The sequence below is a fragment of the Aquila chrysaetos genome, chromosome 16, assembly GCF_900496995.4.
Source record: "Aquila chrysaetos chrysaetos chromosome 16, bAquChr1.4, whole genome shotgun sequence".
NCBI lineage: Eukaryota > Metazoa > Chordata > Aves > Accipitriformes > Accipitridae > Aquila > Aquila chrysaetos.
Window position 1 is genome coordinate 3740540 of NC_044019.1, and position 17894 is coordinate 3758433.

A 17894-nucleotide genomic window follows, 5' to 3' on the forward strand; every position below is an offset into this window, starting at 1 on the left:
GAGAGGTAACGGGTCAGCCATAACCTTTGTTTTCTCCGTTCAACCAACCGCTGCAGCGACTGCTGCCTGGGTACAGGACGATCGTTCGGGGGAGGATGAGGAAGCGTGAGGCGGGAAGCCGCCCGAGGAAAGACCCCTCCTCGAACTACAGGAAGCAACGTCACTGCCCCGCCCCGCCCAGGTGATGGCGCGGTGCATGTCGGGAACGGCGTCAGTCCTCCCCGCCAGGTAGCGCGGTGTACGCTGGGAATGGCGGGTACCCGAGGGGGTGAGGCAGTGCGGTGCGCGCCGGGGGTGCCCCCCACACACCTCCCCGCTCCAGGTGAGGCGGCGCGGTGCGGCCTGTACCTGCCGGTGCGTCTCGGGACGCTCCGGCCCTCGGCGGTACCGGCGGCCGAGGGAACGCGTACACCTGGTTGCCGAGACAACGGCCCACCTAGTTCTCCTCCAATCACTGCGCCTGTTACTTTGGGCCCTCCGGCAGGCGCCCAATCACAGGCGAACTCTCAGAGCCGCCGCCGCCCGCCGGGTTGAGCATGCTTAAGGTGGCTCGGGGAGGGGGGAGCCTTGTTGCGCATGCGCCTTAAGGCGGCTCTGGCGGCTGGAGCGGGGGGGGGCCTCACCCGGAGCCGCCGCTGCCCCCCCAATACGGGGGGACGGACGGACCGACCCCGCCGGGTGAAGGTGGGCTGCCGCGGTTGTCCCTGGGCTGGGGAGCGTCCCCTCCTTCCCTCAGGACTGGGGGCTCCGGGAGGGGCCTGCGGGGCCCGTCCCGCAGCAGGGCGCTGCCGCCGCCGCCCCGCCCGAAACGAACGGCGAAACCCGGTTCCTTCCTCCCACCCGCCTCCTCAGAGCCCTGCGCTTCAGACGGGCTCGGCCCATAGGCTGCGCTAAAGCCCGACCCCCCCGCCCGGCAGCCAATCCCCGCCGACAACCGGGGCCCGGCCCGGGACTGACAGGGCTGGCGGCAAATCGGAGGGGCGGGGTAGGAACGGAACGCGGTTCCCGGCCGGGAACCGAAGTTGGGGGCTAAAGGCCCCGGGGCCGTGGGGGTGGAGTGCGGGGGCCGCTCCCTGAGGGAGCAGGTGAGTGCTCGGGACCGCCGGGACAGGCCGGCTCTGTCCCCTCGGCCATGCGGGTTTTCCCGGGGGTGTGTGTGGGAGTTTGGGTCGGGAACAAACCGCCGTTGGGGTCTGGTTGCGGGTCTCGGCTGGGGAGGGCGGCTTGAGCCCCCGAGGGTGATGCTGGGGGCAACCCCTGCCCTCAGCCAGGCTCTGCTCTGCCCAGGCAGGGTTTCCTTATGGTGGGAGGGGGCTTTTCCCCCCACCTCCACTCACAACGGGGTGTTTCTAGCCTTTCGTGGCTAGGCTGTCGTGCTACTCCTGTCCCGTCCGTCCCCCCCCCCCCCCCCCCCGCTGGAGACGCTGGGACAACCTGTGAGTTAAAGTAATCACTTGCAGGCCAAGGTTGGCCAAGAGAGCTTGTGGTTTGTAGCCTAAGCGTGGGATGGGTCCTGCTACCTCAGGATGTGACCACAGGCCAATTGTCCAGGGTCTAAGGGATGCTCAGCCTGCACCATTTCGGGTAGTCTTTGAAGGACATGTCACCTGTGAGGATCACACCCCTGCAATGTCCGTACTCCAGTGTCCCCCTCCATACAAACCAGGAGATGATGCTGATGCTCCTTGAGGCCTTTGGTGAAAGGAACCATTGCAGTGTGCAGGGACCTCAGACAAGCTTGGTGTGTGTGTGCTTTCCAGACACCTACAATGAGTCTGGCTCTAAGGAATTTAGCCTCCAAACTCTGCTCACAGTGATTACACTGAAATGACCTCTGTTTGGTTGAAGAGCAGCACTGTCATCCCCAGCACGTGGGGATGGCGTGACTAATGTAACACTGCTTCCTGAACAAACAACAGAGGTACGCAGGCAGTAGAGAAATGAAAAGCGGGGCTTGGAGGACTTCAGAGGCTTTTTGATAAGAGCTTTCCAAATGGCAAGGCCTGATGTTAAATACCAGCTGAATATGTCACCCTTGGGGCCAGGCCAGTTTGCGAGCTCTTGTAAAGCAAAGTCTGTGCGATTTCTGTGTTTGAGACTTTGTAAGAAGGCATTTAAAATCTGCTTTCTCTGCTGATATGTGCAGCTGTTAGTTTGATTCCAGGGGGTTTTCTGTGGCTTGGCCTTCAGCAGGATTTCATTGCAGGTTTTGGACCACTGAGTTCATGTGACCTAATTCTCCTTTGTTTTTTTTTTTTTTTTTTTTTTTTTTCCTTAGTGTCACCTTGGAGGAATATAACCTCGCTGCCCCACTGACTGGCTGGAAATATTGGCTTATCTACACTTCTGCCTACAGTGCCTACCCTATCTCAGTGTAGCCTGGCGGGGGAAGAAAAGCAGCAGACAGGCTACAGAGAATATTTTGTGCTTCACTGAACTAATTGTTGCTTGTCCAAGAAAACAGGATGTATGGGAAGAAGTGGTACCAAGTTACAGATAAGGTGGTTCCAGCAGGGTCCAAATCTCTTCTTTAAAGAGAAGTTACAGCATCAGAGAGGCTGAAAAGGAAACGCTCCAATCAACCAAAATGGAAGGAGGCAACAGTCCAAATCTACAACTTCAGCAACTCCCGTTGGCCACAGCAGCGGTTTCTGTGCAGCCACACACTGACTCCTTTTCTTACAAGGTCAGATTTCTACCCCAGTCTATCCCTAGAAGGTCCTAACTATTCAAGTAAGCTGATAATGCCACTGTATTTTGCTTTTTTTTTTTTTTTTTTCAGAAAGTGCACTGTCTTTGTATTTAGTCATGCCCAGAGCCCCCAGTGTGTTATATGCTGTGTATATAAGCAGTGAGAGAAAGAAAGAGAAAATCTGTGTCTTGAAGAGCTAGATAAAGCGAAGAAAGGACTGGCAATTAAAATGTGGATGTCTAAAGGTGGTTAAGTGCAATAAATTCTGCTAGGTGCCTTTTCAGGCTAACCCATACATCAGTAAATGAGATCAGATGTTCCAGTCTGCTGTATATTCAAGTACTTGAATTTCAGGTGGGTCAGCCCACAGGCATGCAGGGAGCCTGCAGCTGAGACGGGACATGTTGCTGTAGTTCCTCCTTATTCTGCAGCTGGGAATGGAGCTGTTCCCAAATCAATTTCATCTGAATCCCTGATTCTGAAGGTGCTGAATCGCAGCAAGAAGGCTTTTTTTTTTTTTTTTTTCCCCACTGGAAAAAGTACTTTGCTAAGAACATAGTCCTAGGTGCATTATAAAAGTTGACCAGACTGATGTTGGCTTGCAGGCTTTCACAGTCCAGAAGCTAATCCCAAACCTGCTCTGCTCTTGGGGGCTTTTCAGCTGAGGCACTGTCTCCTCCATGTCTTCTAAACTGAAGTCTAGTTGCTGAACCAGTAAACTGTGCTGAGCTTCTGTGGCTACATCTGTGATCACACAGTGACATTTTTCTGCCAACTTTACTGTCTGTTGTGGGAAGATCTTTCAGGTGTTTTTGAATGAAGCTGCTTGGGTGAATCTTATTTTCATACATCCTGATAAAGAGATTTTTGTTCCACTGATGAGAACTTGAAATCTTAAAGTCCTTGTCTTACTATGTATGAGAAAATCAAGGATAGTATATTTACTGGTAAGGGAGGAATACGAATGTGAGCTCAGTTATCCCAAATCAATCAAAGTAAGTACTAGACTGTATCTTGGAGACCAGCACTGAAATGGAAAGTGCTAATGACATCTAATGAGATTTAGACAGTTGTTGGAAGAACACACATGCTAAATGGCCTGGCTTAGCCTCAGGCTCTTCTGTTCACTCCTAATGTACATTTCCTTTGTGACTCAGCCTGCTTTACATCCTTTTTTATTTCAGAGTCTGTCTTTAGACCGTGAGAATTATTGCTGAGCTGGGAATGCTAATGTAGAAGGGGTTGGGAGCTTGCTAGGAGCTGCTACCAGTTGCCTATTACTTTGGAATAACTGGTTTGTATAAAAAGCAGCATAGAATCTGTGATAATTGGGCTGCCTCATCAAATGGGCTAAATTACCTACTGAACCAGCAGATGTTATAAGTGGAAAAGAGCAGAATGTGACCCGCAGAATGCAGAGGTTCCTGATCTATACTCTGCTGAATTCCAGGGCAACAAACATCCTCATGAAAAGAGTTTTTCAAAGGGAAGAATGAGTGAATGGGTCGTTGTGTTTAGATTTATCTTCTTCTCCTCTGAGAAACTGCAAAGAATGCAAATATATGCACACTACTTTAAGTCTCTTGTAGAAAGTGTCTGTTAAGGAAGGGTTATCTTTCACCAGAGTTTCACAGATTTGGAACATAGCCACAGGGAATTTACCTGAATTGCCCTAGATCATGTAGAAAGGGAGGAAGATAAACAGAGATTTTATTGACAGGTGATCTAGGGACTGTTTTAAAAGTCTGCTCTCTTCCAGATTGTGCAAAAAGCTCCAACTTCCTTCAGGGTCCAGTGGCTAATTTAATATCTGTGTGTTTACTTTGTTTTTACAGGAGAACTTGATTGGTGCATTACTAGCTATTTTTGGGCATCTTGTTATCAGTATTGCACTCAACCTCCAGGTGCGTATCATGAAGCACATATTCATCCCACATTAAAAAGCATCAAGCATGTCAAAGCTTCTTTGCCTTTATTTTCTTTTCTAGAAATACAGCCACATCCGGCTGGCAGGCTCCAAAGACCCCCGAGCCTACTTCAAAACCAAGACGTGGTGGTGTGGACTCTTTCTGCTGGTGCTGGGAGAACTGGGAGTGTTTTCCTCTTATGCATTTGCTCCTCTTTCACTGATTGTGCCACTCAGTGCAGTGTCTGTTATAGGTAAGGGGGAAAGAGACAACAGCCATACAAGTCTGAGAGCGTTCCAGTGTGAGATTGCTGATCATTGGACTGATACATAACTCACTGTTTCTCTCTCCTTTTTTTACAGCTAGTGCAATCATAGGAATTATATTTATTAAAGAAAAATGGAAGCCTAAGGATTTTTTGAGTAAGTTCCACAGTTCCTTTTCATTTTTCCTCTCTGTTTACAAGCCATTCAACACAGAGCATGGCCTCTCAAGAATCATAATTAGAGGGAAGGCAAGATCTCCATTAGCTATACTACCTCTTCGAAGAAATGCGTCGTCTCATCCACTGTTTGTTAAAAATGGATTCTTGTTTTTTTGTTTTTTTCTGACTTGTGCCAAATCATCTGAATCTCACAGATTTTAGAAATACATGGAAATGGTGTTTGTTTGCAGGATTTGAGAATCATGGTTCTCTGGGATGAAGCTGCAGCCTAGGGCCTTGACTCTGCAATAGCGTAGGCACAACTTAATCAGCTGAATTTCATACATGTGCAAGTGTTTGCAGAACTGGGGCATTCATTCTTCCATTTCCTAGAAAATGGGCTGTGGGCAGTGCCAGGCAGGATAAGCCCCAGATACAGATCTCATAGCTCCTATTTGTTTAGCAGACGTTACCTGGTATGAGCTTTTTTTCTCAACTCATAGCACACAAATTGCCTAGGGTTTTTTTGGTTCTAATATTTTGATAGTGGGACATGAAGGGCAGAGGAATGAGTCATCCAGAGGAATGTGCATGATGTCATTAATGGTTGCTGTGCATGTGCGCTATTAATTCCATGCATCCACACTAACCCACTAACTTTGTCCTCTCTCTTTTTTCTTTTTTTTTTTTTTTTTTTTTCTTTTTCCCCCCTTTATTTGCCGAAGGGCGCTATGTTTTGTCCTTTGTAGGCTGTGGTTTGGCAATTGTTGGAACTTATCTGCTGATAACATTTGGACCTAATAGTCATGAGAAGATGACAGGAGAAAATATCACTAGGCATTTAGTGAGCTGGCCATTTCTGTTGTATATGGTAAGATGGCCCATAAAATGTGGGGCAGTTTTCTGCTATATGCCTGATTGGGAGTTTCATTTCAAGCATTATTTTTCCTTATGGTTACTAGCAATATTCCTTGTACTTGCTAATGAACCTATGCCAGCTTTTCCCGGTATCAGTTCTACATTGCCTGTGGACACCTGCATGCACAATTTGGAACCCTCCTATTCTTTCTCTGGATTATTCTGTTAGGACTTATATACCTTTAACTGAAAAGTTTTAAAATAGCTTGCTCTCTCCCTGACCTGTTGGCTTCAGCCTGTGGCAGTAGTACTGATGGCAGCTGAGAGCAACTGTTCCAGAGGTGTCCAAATACTGTGCTTGCATCTGGGCTTTTTCTACACTGACTTTCTCTGGAGCCATCAATCTCTCATTGAAAATCTTATGAAATCTATCGTTTTTTAATGGAGATAAGTGTGGCCATTAAATAAGATGTGTGCTCCAGGGATCACTTAAAGAACCTCATTACAGAAAGTAGGCTGAGATCTCCAATGCGAATATTCAGTCAGGATTATTTGATCTGCTGCTTTACCATAAATATAACGTCAAAAGTGTCCCATGTTTCCTGTTCTGCAAGAAGCTATTGAATATCTCATCTAATTAGAATCTAAGATCATGCTAAATTTGATCTATAATTGTGTGGGATCCTCATTTTCCTTTGATTTGCCCTATTGTGTAATTCTAATGTTTGACTGGCTCAGAATCCTGTTTACTGCTGACCCCATATACCCCATACTTTTTAATATTTTCATTTCTATCTTTTGTAGCTTGTGGAGATTGTTATGTTCTGCCTGCTACTCTATTTTTACAAGGAGAAAAATGCAAACTACATTGTAGTTATTCTTCTGCTAGTAGCCTTGCTGGGTAAGTTGATATGGACTTGTAAGATCTTCTAAGCATCTATGGCATGTAGGGAATTATATTGACCTAATTAATGTCATAAAATGCACCAATTTACTCCAGAAATGCTACCACTAATTAGATGAAGCTAGTATCTTGCAGTGATGTTTAGGATCTTTGCAAATGACCTTTGAACAATTAAGACTTATTTCCCATAAGAATGAATAATCTGCCAAATACAGAAAGTGCAAGTTATTTATTAGTGTTTGTAATTTTAATCTGTGCATGCAAAGCATGGTATGATATTTTATCTGCTCAATGGATGAGGAAGGCTGATTCAGTGGATGAAACAGAGGATTTGACCTACAAGAATCTTCTTGGCTCTGGGAAGATTTGCTCTGTGGCTAAAGAAATGACAAATACTCTGCTATGCCAGTATGTCCCTATTTAAATTGGGAGAGCCTCTGGGCACGGGGTCAAATGATGCTTTTGAAATCCTCATAGCCTACAGTGGGATCCTACAGTGACTTTGGAAAGGCCAGTATTTCACTTGTACCTTTCTCCACATTAATCTGTTTTTTTAAGAAACTGTGATCAATTAAACTTTAAAAAGGGTGAATAATAGCAAGGCAGTGACGCAGTCTGAAATGCTGTTGAATCTATGTCGCAGTTCTCTATTTTTGCTATTTATGCAGCTTCACTTACTGCAGTGTCTTTTCTTTTTTTCTTTTTTTTTTTCTTTTTTTTAACTGTTTGGGGCTGGATTTCAGTAACTGATGCCTCAGAGGCTGCATGAATTATAGAAAAAGCATCTATCCTAATTCTGAATGGCCCTGACTTGTGCACTTTCAAGAAATGGAAAGGAAGTAGGCTCGTTTTGATTCTTGTTTTGAAAACTTCTTTAGCTTTATTAACCAAGCCTATATGGCATCAGAAATTAAAATTTGTATATCCTTCCATCATGTGATTGCACAACATTGTTTAAACACTTAAAAAAAGCAGTAAATGCTCTCAGTCTTGTAGACAAGGGAACCGTGATACAGAAAGGTTAAGTGATTTATTGAAGGTCACTGTGTTGAAGTTGTTGGGAATAAAACTGGCAGAGTTTGCAATAAACTAGGCATTTTGCATCCCTTGTTTGGCCTGGTAAAAGGAGGGTTCAAGTTCTTGCAGATCTTGGTTTTGTTTGCAGCTGCCTGTCATGTATAGAGTGGATGTGCAGCATTCCTGTCCCATTGAACACGTATCAGTGCTTCAGCTGAGTCTTGGTAAACATTCACAGGTTCAATGACTGTTGTGACCGTGAAGGCTGTGGCAGGCATGATTGTTGTCTCGATACAAGGAAACTTACAACTCGACTACCCTATATTTTATATCATGTTGGTGTGCATGATTGCTACAGCGATCTTTCAAGCAACGTAAGACATTCACTCTCTTTTTTACTATAACTGTGCTGGTTTCAGTGGATCAGTAATTAGTGGGCTGTTTGTTACGCATTCGAAGAATGCTGATTACATTTTAGGAGAATTATCCATTCTGTTCTGTGACCTGTCCTCAAACCCATGTCACAGGAGCCTGGGATAGTGGTGTTCTTTGCTTTTCCATGTAGTGCCAAATAGTTTTAATTCCAAATTTATACATCATTCAAGTATTTGCAAAACAATGTTAGGAATGAAATGGTGGCAAATAGAATACAGTATCTGTGCACTGGCTAAAATGAAAGTGCAGAATCAGTTGATGATGTGTCTTTTTTTCCTCTGTACCTGTAATAACATTAAAAGCCAGTAGCAGCAGGGATAAAAAGCTATTCAAAATGTGAGCGACATTCTGGCCTTAAGGTCAGTGGCAGCAATTTCACTGCCTTTAGTCAGTACAGCCATAAGGTATACTCTTCTATCGTTTTTATTAAATCCTAGGGATGCTGCTGCAGGTTTAGTGAGAAAAAGAATAAAGTTTCTTAAATTTATGCATCACTTTTGAAAGATGTTTCCAGAAAGAAGGAGACCTATAGTAGTCCATGATAACCTCTATACAATTGAGTATCCTTCCCAAATCAACCCCTGTTGTCTGTCATTGTATTGCAGATTTTTAGCTCAAGCTTCACAACTGTATGACTCATCTCAGATTGCCAGCATCGGCTATATCCTGTCCACAACAGTAGCAATCACAGCAGGTAACAGTGCACAAAACAGTGTGTTGGTCCTTTCTAGAAGGGCAGAAGATTTTGGAAAATAATCCTCACTTACAGATGGGGAAGGTGAATACTCAGCCAGATGATGACTTGTATTTTCTTGTCATCTTTCTTCTGCGGCTGACTTTGTTTCTTTTTTCTTTCCAAAAATGTGAATTATCCCATTAGACTGTGTTAAAATTTTCTGTTAAGTTCTGTCATTTTGTTTAAAGTGCATGGGAGCTTATGTTTGAGACTGTATTACTCATACCATGCTAGCTTGTAGAAGAGGGTGATGTATGCTCTTAGATGTGCAACTTGAATAGACAGCTAAAATTTCTCCTTGTGTAATTTTATCTAGATTTTGTTAAAATGTATGTGATACAGTGTATAAGCATACTTGCTTCCTCTGTATAAAGGTGTTACAATTCTCTTCCTGATAGTCTTGCTTGCATTGTATCTAGAATGCAGCTGCTCACAGCTTTATAGGCATTTTTCTTTCTGAACAGCTTACTCCCATTTCAGCCCTTGCCCACATAGGAAAAGCTTTGTCTGTGTGAACAAAGATGAACATTTCAAACCCCTTTAGGCTTCAAACCCAATGAGCAGCCTTTTTAAGGTTTTGTTCTCCTCACTTAGACATAGGAGCAAAACTGGGGAAAACAAACAAACAAAAAAGCAAAACCCCAACACTGGAGAAAGTGCGTCTGCTTGACAGTGATGGATACTATCTGTGTAATGCTCTTCCAGGTATATAAGGGCTATAGCTTTCCCCGTGTGTAATATGTGTAAATTACACATTGCCTTTTAATGCTCTTCTTCAATGTCATGAGAGAGTATGGCCTACTCTTTGGCTCATGTTTATTTCCTGTCATGTTCCAAGCCATATGCTGCTCTCAGATTCATCAGCTTATTCACTTCAATTAGCAATGTAAAGAGTAGGAGCCAGAATGCGTGTCCTGTTGACATCCAGGACACCAAGGACACTTGTCATCTTATAGGTTTGAACTGTATATACTTGTTTGGGGTCAAGAGTTTGTATCCTGTTGTAGTTAGAGAGATCCAATTTGGTTTGTCATTCAGACTTCAGAAATACAGTCTCTCTTGTTTATGTGGTGACCACTGCTGTATGGTGAGAGTTTGACTCAGGCTTTATTAGCATAGTGACGTGCAATAGTACCAGCAATGTTTCCTTTGTGATCCCCTACCCCAATATGGAAAGATTTGTACTAGTTGCTGTCCTGCTGTGCAGATTTACTTGTATCTATGTTAGTTACACCAGTACAACTATTTTGGTAGTGAAATTCTAAAAGATTTGTCAATAAATTGTGTAAAGTGGAAATCAGGCCACCTTTTTCTATTTTAAGTTCATTAAAAAAAAAAGGTGCTGACTATAAAAATAGGAATCCTGCATGATTTGGTTTCTGGAGGGACTAGTGCTGGAGATGTAGCACTAATTGCTCATGTAAGCTGGAAGAAAGATGTCATGAATTATTTCCTTTTAAAGGAGCAACTTTTTACTTGGACTTCACTGGCGAAGATGTTCTCCATATATGTATGTTTGCGCTTGGGTAAGTGTTTAAAGTTTCTTTGATAGAAAACTGGGAACTATTTCTTCATATGACTAAAATTTTTAAAATATGTATATATTGCCAGTACGTACTGTCTTGGAGAGGAGGAGAAACTGAAAGCACTTTCTCTGTTAGAGCAAACAATGGCCCACAGAGCTCAGTATCTTGTCTGAGTGATGATGGATGCTCTAGAGGAATTGTATAACACTAGGTTATGCATAATTGTACAACATTAAACACTAAATCCCTTACTGTACTGGAAATCAGCTTGGATGTTGAAGCAAATGGGCTGTTTTTCAAGCTACCTGCTCATGAATCTAGAAGAATTGCAGAATAACCAAAGCCATCTCTAGGGAATCTGTTTCAGGTTTTGCACCGAGCCTTCACTGAACTGTGACTGGACTTCTGGAGTCCTCTTTCTTAGGGTGTGGGTCCTCACACAATGCAGATACAATCAGTAAAACATTTGATGTGTAACTCAGTATTTAGTCCTAGTACAGTGTCTTAATGTGATTAGCTTTTCATAATCAGGGGACATTCTGAAATGTCTTTCAGATTAGTACAGAAAAAACAATTGGGAGATTAATGTTATGAACTGCGCGTTTCTCTGTTAACATACTGTAAAAATCAAGATTGACAGTTGTTAGTGTGTTTACCTATGGGAAACTTTTCAAAGGTCAGGCTGCTAAATCCTGGAATTTCATCAAAGAAAACCAAATTTTGATATGCTTTCTTCCCCCTTTAGTTAGTCAAGGTTAATTAAATAATTAACATGAAAACTTTTCCCTGCGTTTTGATAAAGAAAAGGTGAAATTGTTCTGATTGCTAGGTGGATTTCAGTACTGTTGAAGAGGGTTATTCAGCTGAGACAGTTCCCTGTAATTCTTCGCAGTTCTTTCACTTCCAGTTCTGAATTCTTTATGGTGCTACATGATAGGCACTTGGAAGAAGCAACATGCAATATTACCTCCTCTCCCTTTTCACAGTTATCTCAGCAGCTCTTGTCTTCTCTCTCAGGTGCCTCATAGCATTTTTAGGTGTCTTCCTGATCACGAGAAATAGGAAGAAATCTGTACCATTTGAACCTTACATATCAATGGATGCTATGCCAGGTAACAGTAAAAATAGTGGTTTATCAGTCTTTCTCTTTTAAGTATTGGGCTTCACAGTGAAAGCTCAAGCTTTAGGCTCTATTAAGTATCCGGATATATCAGGTGGCTGTGTTTTTTTTCTAGTTTTTCCTTCTCTTGATTGTTTGCACCTTGTGAGGAGTATGTGCATGCTTTGCATGGAGCAGAGAAGAGGTGATGTGCTACTTGGGTGCCACTTATGCTGGGTCCTCTGACACCAAGGGGGGTGTGTCATATTTTGTCAGAACAGCCTTGTCCAGTTGGCTGCTATCTGGAAGGATGAACTAGTTTTGAGCATATGCTTGGGTCTGGGCTTGGTCTTCATCTAGCAGGAAGAACTGATTATTGGGGAAGGCTGAGGTATGTTGCAAGAGGTAGAGGCCAGGGAGAGCAGAAATTTCTTTTGGGAAGTGCAGCTAAACTCTCTTTCTGGTGAGCTGTATAAACGATATGCAGCACTTGATAAATAACTGACTGCCATCCCTCATTCACTTGACGCTTATTTCTCCATTAGTTGCTTTAGAGCTAAGCAGAAAAACATTATGTCTTTCATTTAACACTCCAGGAACTGATGAGCCGCATATCACGAACACTGAGACTTTATAATTTGCTGATTTACCAGAGTGCAGGAAGAATGCACTTTTGTTCCTAAGCATTTAATCTCTGTCTTTGCTCTTTTCAGGCATGCAGAACATGCACGATAAAGGGATTGCAGTTCAGCCTGACCTCAAAGCTTCTTTTTCCTACGGTGCCCTAGAGAACAATGACAACATGCCGGAAATTTACACTCCAGCTACGTTGCCAATCGTGCAGGAGCAACATGGTTCCAAAGGAGTTTCTGCTCCACCCTACCGGGTGCTGGAGCACAGCAAAAAGGAGTGAGTGACCTTTAAGGAACTGATTTGAATCGTCAGAAGTATGACCTTTATTTATTTACTTATTAAAATATAAGCAAGTGTAAAGCCAACCTTGATATAGTTTAAAGCTCGTCTCAAACTTAACTTTCAAGGCTGATTATTAAAATAAACAACTCTCTATAGTTGTGAAGTGGAAAGCATTCATCTTAGCAAGAAGTAATTCACAGTTCTCCATTGAAGGCTGCTGTCTGGAAGTGTGAAATGGTGAGTGCAGTATTGTGGCAGTATGAAACCGATGAGATAGCAGATGCTGTGAAAACGCAGAGCTGTGGGAAGAGAAGTGACTGTGCAATTTTTAGTCCTGCTGGGAGCGGGTTTATCTCCAAATAGGAAGTTTTCAGGAGTTGCTCACAGAGAGAGGAGGGCAGGATTTAATCTTTCATGTATAGAGGCTGTGACGGATTACCAGAAAAGTTGTAAATCCTCATGTCTCTAGCGTGATCACCAAGCTACCTTAACATGGCAATAAAATGTAATTGTTTTCAAGCATGAATACTGAAACTTACTGTGTCTTTAGAGCAGCATAATTGGTTAGAGTAAGCAAGCTACTTTATTCTTTCAAAACGTGAATCTTGGGCACTTCCTGTATGCCTATTCTCTGACTAGTGTTGAACATATGCACTGACAATGTGAATTGTTTTTATAGCACCACTGGATTATATGGCAGCTTAGAACAAAGATTATTTGCCAGTTCTCTGGTTTCATAGCAGGAGCTTCAAGTTGGATTAAATGGTACACTGGGAACACTGTAAAGTATGAGAACAAGAAGAAATGAGAATAGTAACGTGAATGGTATCCGGTGGCAATTTTTTGTAGTTCTTGATGAGGTCCTAATTCTCTATCACTTTTCTTTCTGGCTGAGGCAGGATTTCCAACTTTGTTTAGTGGTCTTAAATGCTTAAAGGTGTTGACATTCCTTAGTTAAAAAGCTCAGTTTAGGTGTTGTAGGCTGGGGTCCCCCCCCCCCTTTTTTTAAAAAAAAAAAAAGGGCAAAAAGAGATACTAGTCTAATAGTGTGAATGAAGAGAGAAGTGTGCACAGTCCAGCACTCAGTGAGGACTGTAAGAGTAATGGAGCATTGTGTACTCATAATATTTATCTTTCCAGCTTCCAAGAGATAGCTAGAAGCTGATATGAAGGGAGGATAGACACAAGAGGGGGAAACTTGTCAAGTGAAAAGGACAAAGTACAACATTTATTGGCATATGCAAGTTATACTGGCACTTTGATATCATCATCTTCTCTAAAAGCTGTTGTTTTGCTGGGAAACAGAATTTTAAGTCTACTTGGTGTGTCTTGGACTGGATGTGTAGTGGAGTGTCTCCAGGACCTCAAAAGACTTTTTTTGAAATGAATAGTGCCTGTGTTCGGCGCATTTTTAAGTGGTTACTCTGATACCAAGGGGTTTGGGAGGATCTTGGACTTGCAACAGTGGCTTTCTGAATTTTTTTTTTTTATTTTATTTTTAAATTGACTCATGGCCAGTTTCTGTTCCCACTACTAAAAATTCCCAAGAACTCCACTGACTTGTATATAGTTATTCCAGATTCTTACTGTTGTATATGACAACAGAACTGTTCTTTTGCATATGTTTGCCTTGCCAGCTATGAATACTAATTCAATCTGGAAATACTTGAGATTGCTTTGGCATTTTTGTGCAGCTTAGAAAAATTATAATCTTTCCCCCCTGCAAAGAGTAGATGCCTCGTGGCTGCACGTGTACCTATATGTGAAGTTTCTTCACCAGCTTGGCATGTCCGACAATTCAGATCTTATCAGCGGCATCCCGTACACTACAGCTTATGAAACCTCAAGAAATAACAGCTTTTCTTTTACCCTCAATACTTTTTGTGTTTAAGTAAGATAACAATGTTAATGGACTAATACTGCCAGAACATTAATCTTGTTGGAGTTGCAGTGACACTGATTTACTGCCTTTGGCTTTGTATCCCTGGTAATCAATTGTTTGTGAATTTATGTGCAGCTTTTGTTCATTAACAATACAAAACAAAGTAGTACAGGGGAGGCGGAATGGGAAGGGTACAAGAATGCTGGCTTTTCTTATCTCTTCCCTTTTAATCAATAGCAGTAGCTGTTTTGACCTATTAGTTCTGAAACCACAGAAACATACTGTTTTAAAACAAGCTGTGCTAAACCATGCGTAGCTACAAACTTCACTTTTTACATGGCAATATTCTCTGTGTTTATTTATTACCGTTGTTGCTGTGGTATAAAATAATCAGAAGGGCCTAAATGTTTTGCTGTTAACTTCTATTATTAGGATGGTCCTATGTGTAACAGAATATAGTTTTCCCCAGTTCTTAGTTTCTCAGTAGTATTTAAAAACTGCAGTTGACTGGTGTGCAGACTTTGTAGCTGGTAAATGGCTGGTTAGTTTTTTCTCTTAATCATAGGGCCTGACATCATGAGAGACAGAGTGCTTTGCCAGGGGGAGAGCACTACTCTGATGCGGAGCCCCTGCTTGTACTTGTCTTTTTTGGGCTGCTCTCTGGCCTGATTCAGTGATTTTTTTTGCAGTATACTGCCTGGATTCTCCACAGGCCTACAGCCGGAGCACTGACTGACTCCTGGCCTGACCTTCCTCTCTGCCAGAGAGCCCTCAGTTGTCAGCATGTGGCTGTCTTCTGCTCTGAGTGAAGTTTCCTCCAGCCATAACCTGAGCTTTTCTATTATTGTGCTGTTTTGCCCCTTTTCTTTCAAAGACTCTAAAGGCAAGAGCCTTGCTCCAAAGCTTTATATAACCATGTTTTATTTACACAGTCTGTGTGTGTTTAAATAATTCTACTTAATAATGACAGTTCCCTCTACCTGCAGCGAGACTTGCTTTTGGAAACTTCCTGACAAAGGACTCCAAGGGAGGTGATGTCTGTTTCTACAGCACATAAATCACAATATTTTTGATTACTCCATTGTGCCACATCAGTAGAGCCTGAGGTGTTCCTTGGGCTATAGGCCTCAACTCAATGCACTGATGTTGTAAGGGTTGCATTTTTGCCAGTCTGTGTTAGCCACTGAAAGCACAGTAGTAGCACTGCCAGACTGCACCTCGCTCCTGCTCGCTGCCTATGTTCAATACTTGAATTATAAAATGTGGAGGGTTTTTGTGTTTTACGTGCTTCCCCCTTTCTTGCTCTTTCTCCCAAGCTTCCAAAAGATTTTCTTTTCTGCTCTTCAGCAGTCTTACAGCTGCCATCTCTGGTGCTGAGAAGGCATGAACAGGGCCCTAGAAGCCAAACATCTGTTTAATAAACTTGACTGTAGGACTTCTGCACTCTTTCTAACAGTGGGAGGGTATAGCTCAGGATTGAAATAAACTCCTTACCTCCCTTCTAGTTCAGAGCTTACAAGGTGAAAACAGGAAGCTATTGGTACCCTGAAGTCTATGCTTTTTACAGAATATTTGTTAGTCTGACAATGGCCATGCCTGGGATTGCAGCAAACATTTACAGCTATTTCAGCACATGAAGAGAGAAGCCCCATGCCACATTCTAGTCCTTCTTGCAGCATGAAAAATAATCTTGGTGTACAGCACACTTTAACGTATATGTCAAAACTTCAGTTTATCCAGGGCTGATCCCGAGAGAGGCAGTGCACTGTAAACAGCCGAGTATGCTTAGATTTCCAAATGTGCAGCATTTTTCAGAATCAGGAGCTGAAAAAGTGTGCACAAAGATCAACTGACTGCTGTCTCCTTTACTAAACTGGTAGAATAGCTCCTTGATTTTCTATCTCCTAGCTGCTTTATCAAATGTGAACTGACATCTCTTGCCTCCACACTGTGGGGCTTTTCAGTGCACCAGAGCACTTAATATGTTCTCAGTGTGTATCTTACATGTAACTTTATGCTGTGGAATACAGCTCGTGTGTTGGCTGAATGTACAAAATGATCTGCCTACAATATTCTCTTGTTCACGTTAAAATGTGTAAATAAATCAAGCTTTACAGTATTGGACCATAAGGATAACTGCTTAATTTTTCATAAGCAATGTTGCATGTCTATTTAATTCTATTTGTCTTCTAGGTGAGACCTTTGGAAATGAAACTTAATAAAAGATTGTGGCAAAACCTATAGAATTCTGGCCTGCTCCATACTCTTGGTATAGCTTTAACTGTCTGTAAATGTCTCGAGAGAAGTTAAGACAGAATTTAGTTTACTACTGTAAGTACTACATGCATTCAAAGAACTGTCTTTTTTAACAGGATACTTGTAAATGAAATGCAGATTGCTACAACTCATGTTTGGGGCTGCAGCATTACCAATACTTGCCATTTTACCTGAGTCTCCAAGTATTTGGCGTTAGCTATAGGAATCATACAGTTTACTTTCAAATCTTAGCTTTACAGGGCTTTAAACAAAAAATCTTAGCATTCGTTATTTCAGAGAAGAGCTTGAAAATGTGATCCAAATATAGCCTAAAGGAGTGGGGGACACACACAAGATGAGCCAAATCACGAAACCAAAAGCATTATATTATTGGTGGCCTGACTCATGGTTTTGCATGCCTGCCAACTCAATACTGAAATTGAGACAACAGCATGCTTCTCTGAGACAGCGAAGACCTCTAATACTAGTTGGGAACACTACGCTGTAGGAGATGCCATCCTTCAGATACAGGATATCATGTCTTTGATTGCAGGAGTAGACAGCTTAAGGGCATTTCCTAACAATGCCATTAAGAGATACAGACGGTCATAAATTTAGAATACTGGCAATGTAGCTTAATCGAATGCTTGCCAACCTAATTAACACTCACCATATGGGTTTTAGTCCAGGGGGATAAGCAGAAGATAACCCTCAGGATACTCTTAATTAAATGTATCTCTTGGGGTCCCAAACCACAAATGGAAAAAAAAACCAAGAGCAGCCTTATCCACTTTGGTGTTAAAGCTGCACTTCATAGCAAGTCCCTGGACACGAGTATTAAAACACAGGCTGGCACTTTCTTGAAGGCTTGCAGAAGCAGCATACCTAAGCCCCAGAGTTTCTGATAGATGTGGTAATACTTTGTTAACATATATCACTTAAGGGGTAGTGTGTTATATGACACAACGGTGTTAAGCGCTAATATAAAGAGGTGGCAATCAAGCCAGATAGCAGGAGCATTACAAAAATGCATGCTACAAAAGAGGCGTTACTAGAAAAGACAGAGTATTTAAAATGCCCCTGAAATGGACACAAATGTTGGGAGCTTGTGGTATTAAAGCAAAATATATTGCTGACTAGGGAGGAAGAAAATGGTATTCAATTAATAAAGCATGTGATTGCAGCAAGGAAAGGCTAAGGTAATTGAGACTAACCAATTACCACCTAAATTTGCACTGCATCT

General features: G+C 42.6%; 2 protein-coding genes across 6 annotated transcripts in view; one reads left to right on the top strand and one right to left on the bottom strand.

Annotated features, from left to right (window-relative positions):
* Positions 1–538, bottom strand: part of STPG1 (sperm tail PG-rich repeat containing 1) — a 16358-nt gene extending 15820 nt beyond the window's left edge. Inside the window, 2 exon segments of the mRNA XM_041129334.1 lie at positions 75–412; positions 468–538. Coding sequence (XP_040985268.1) covers positions 75–412; positions 468–538 — 409 coding nt within the window.
* On the top strand, positions 163–16636 carry NIPAL3 (NIPA like domain containing 3). Of its 5 annotated transcripts, none has more exons than XM_041129223.1 (13): positions 163–181; positions 2279–2686; positions 4528–4596; positions 4681–4852; positions 4962–5021; positions 5749–5894; positions 6686–6782; positions 8041–8176; positions 8843–8931; positions 10436–10499; positions 11517–11611; positions 12312–12507; positions 15085–16636. In XM_041129223.1, the coding sequence occupies exons 2-13, from the start codon at positions 2588–2590 to the stop codon at positions 15125–15127; spliced, it is 1266 nt and encodes a 421-aa protein (XP_040985157.1). In that variant the 5' UTR covers positions 163–181; positions 2279–2587; the 3' UTR covers positions 15128–16636. The 5 variants fall into 5 exon arrangements, with proteins under 5 accessions (XP_040985157.1, XP_040985154.1, XP_040985158.1 ...); XM_041129220.1 differs by lacking the exon at positions 163–181 and adding an exon at positions 188–322; XM_041129224.1 differs by lacking the exon at positions 163–181 and adding an exon at positions 223–268.
* Positions 16637–17894: the final 1258 nt, after the last annotated feature.

Excerpts from the sequence above, each read along its gene's own strand:
- NIPAL3 (XM_041129223.1), top strand. The coding sequence starts at position 2,588 with ATGGAAGGAGGCAACAGTCCAAATCTACAACTTCAGCAACTCCCGTTG. Across the intron at positions 5,895-6,685 it reads GGCCATTTCTGTTGTATATG|CTTGTGGAGATTGTTATGTT; the intron begins GTAAGATGGCCC and ends TATCTTTTGTAG. Across the intron at positions 8,932-10,435 it reads AACAGTAGCAATCACAGCAG|GAGCAACTTTTTACTTGGAC; the intron begins GTAACAGTGCAC and ends TTCCTTTTAAAG.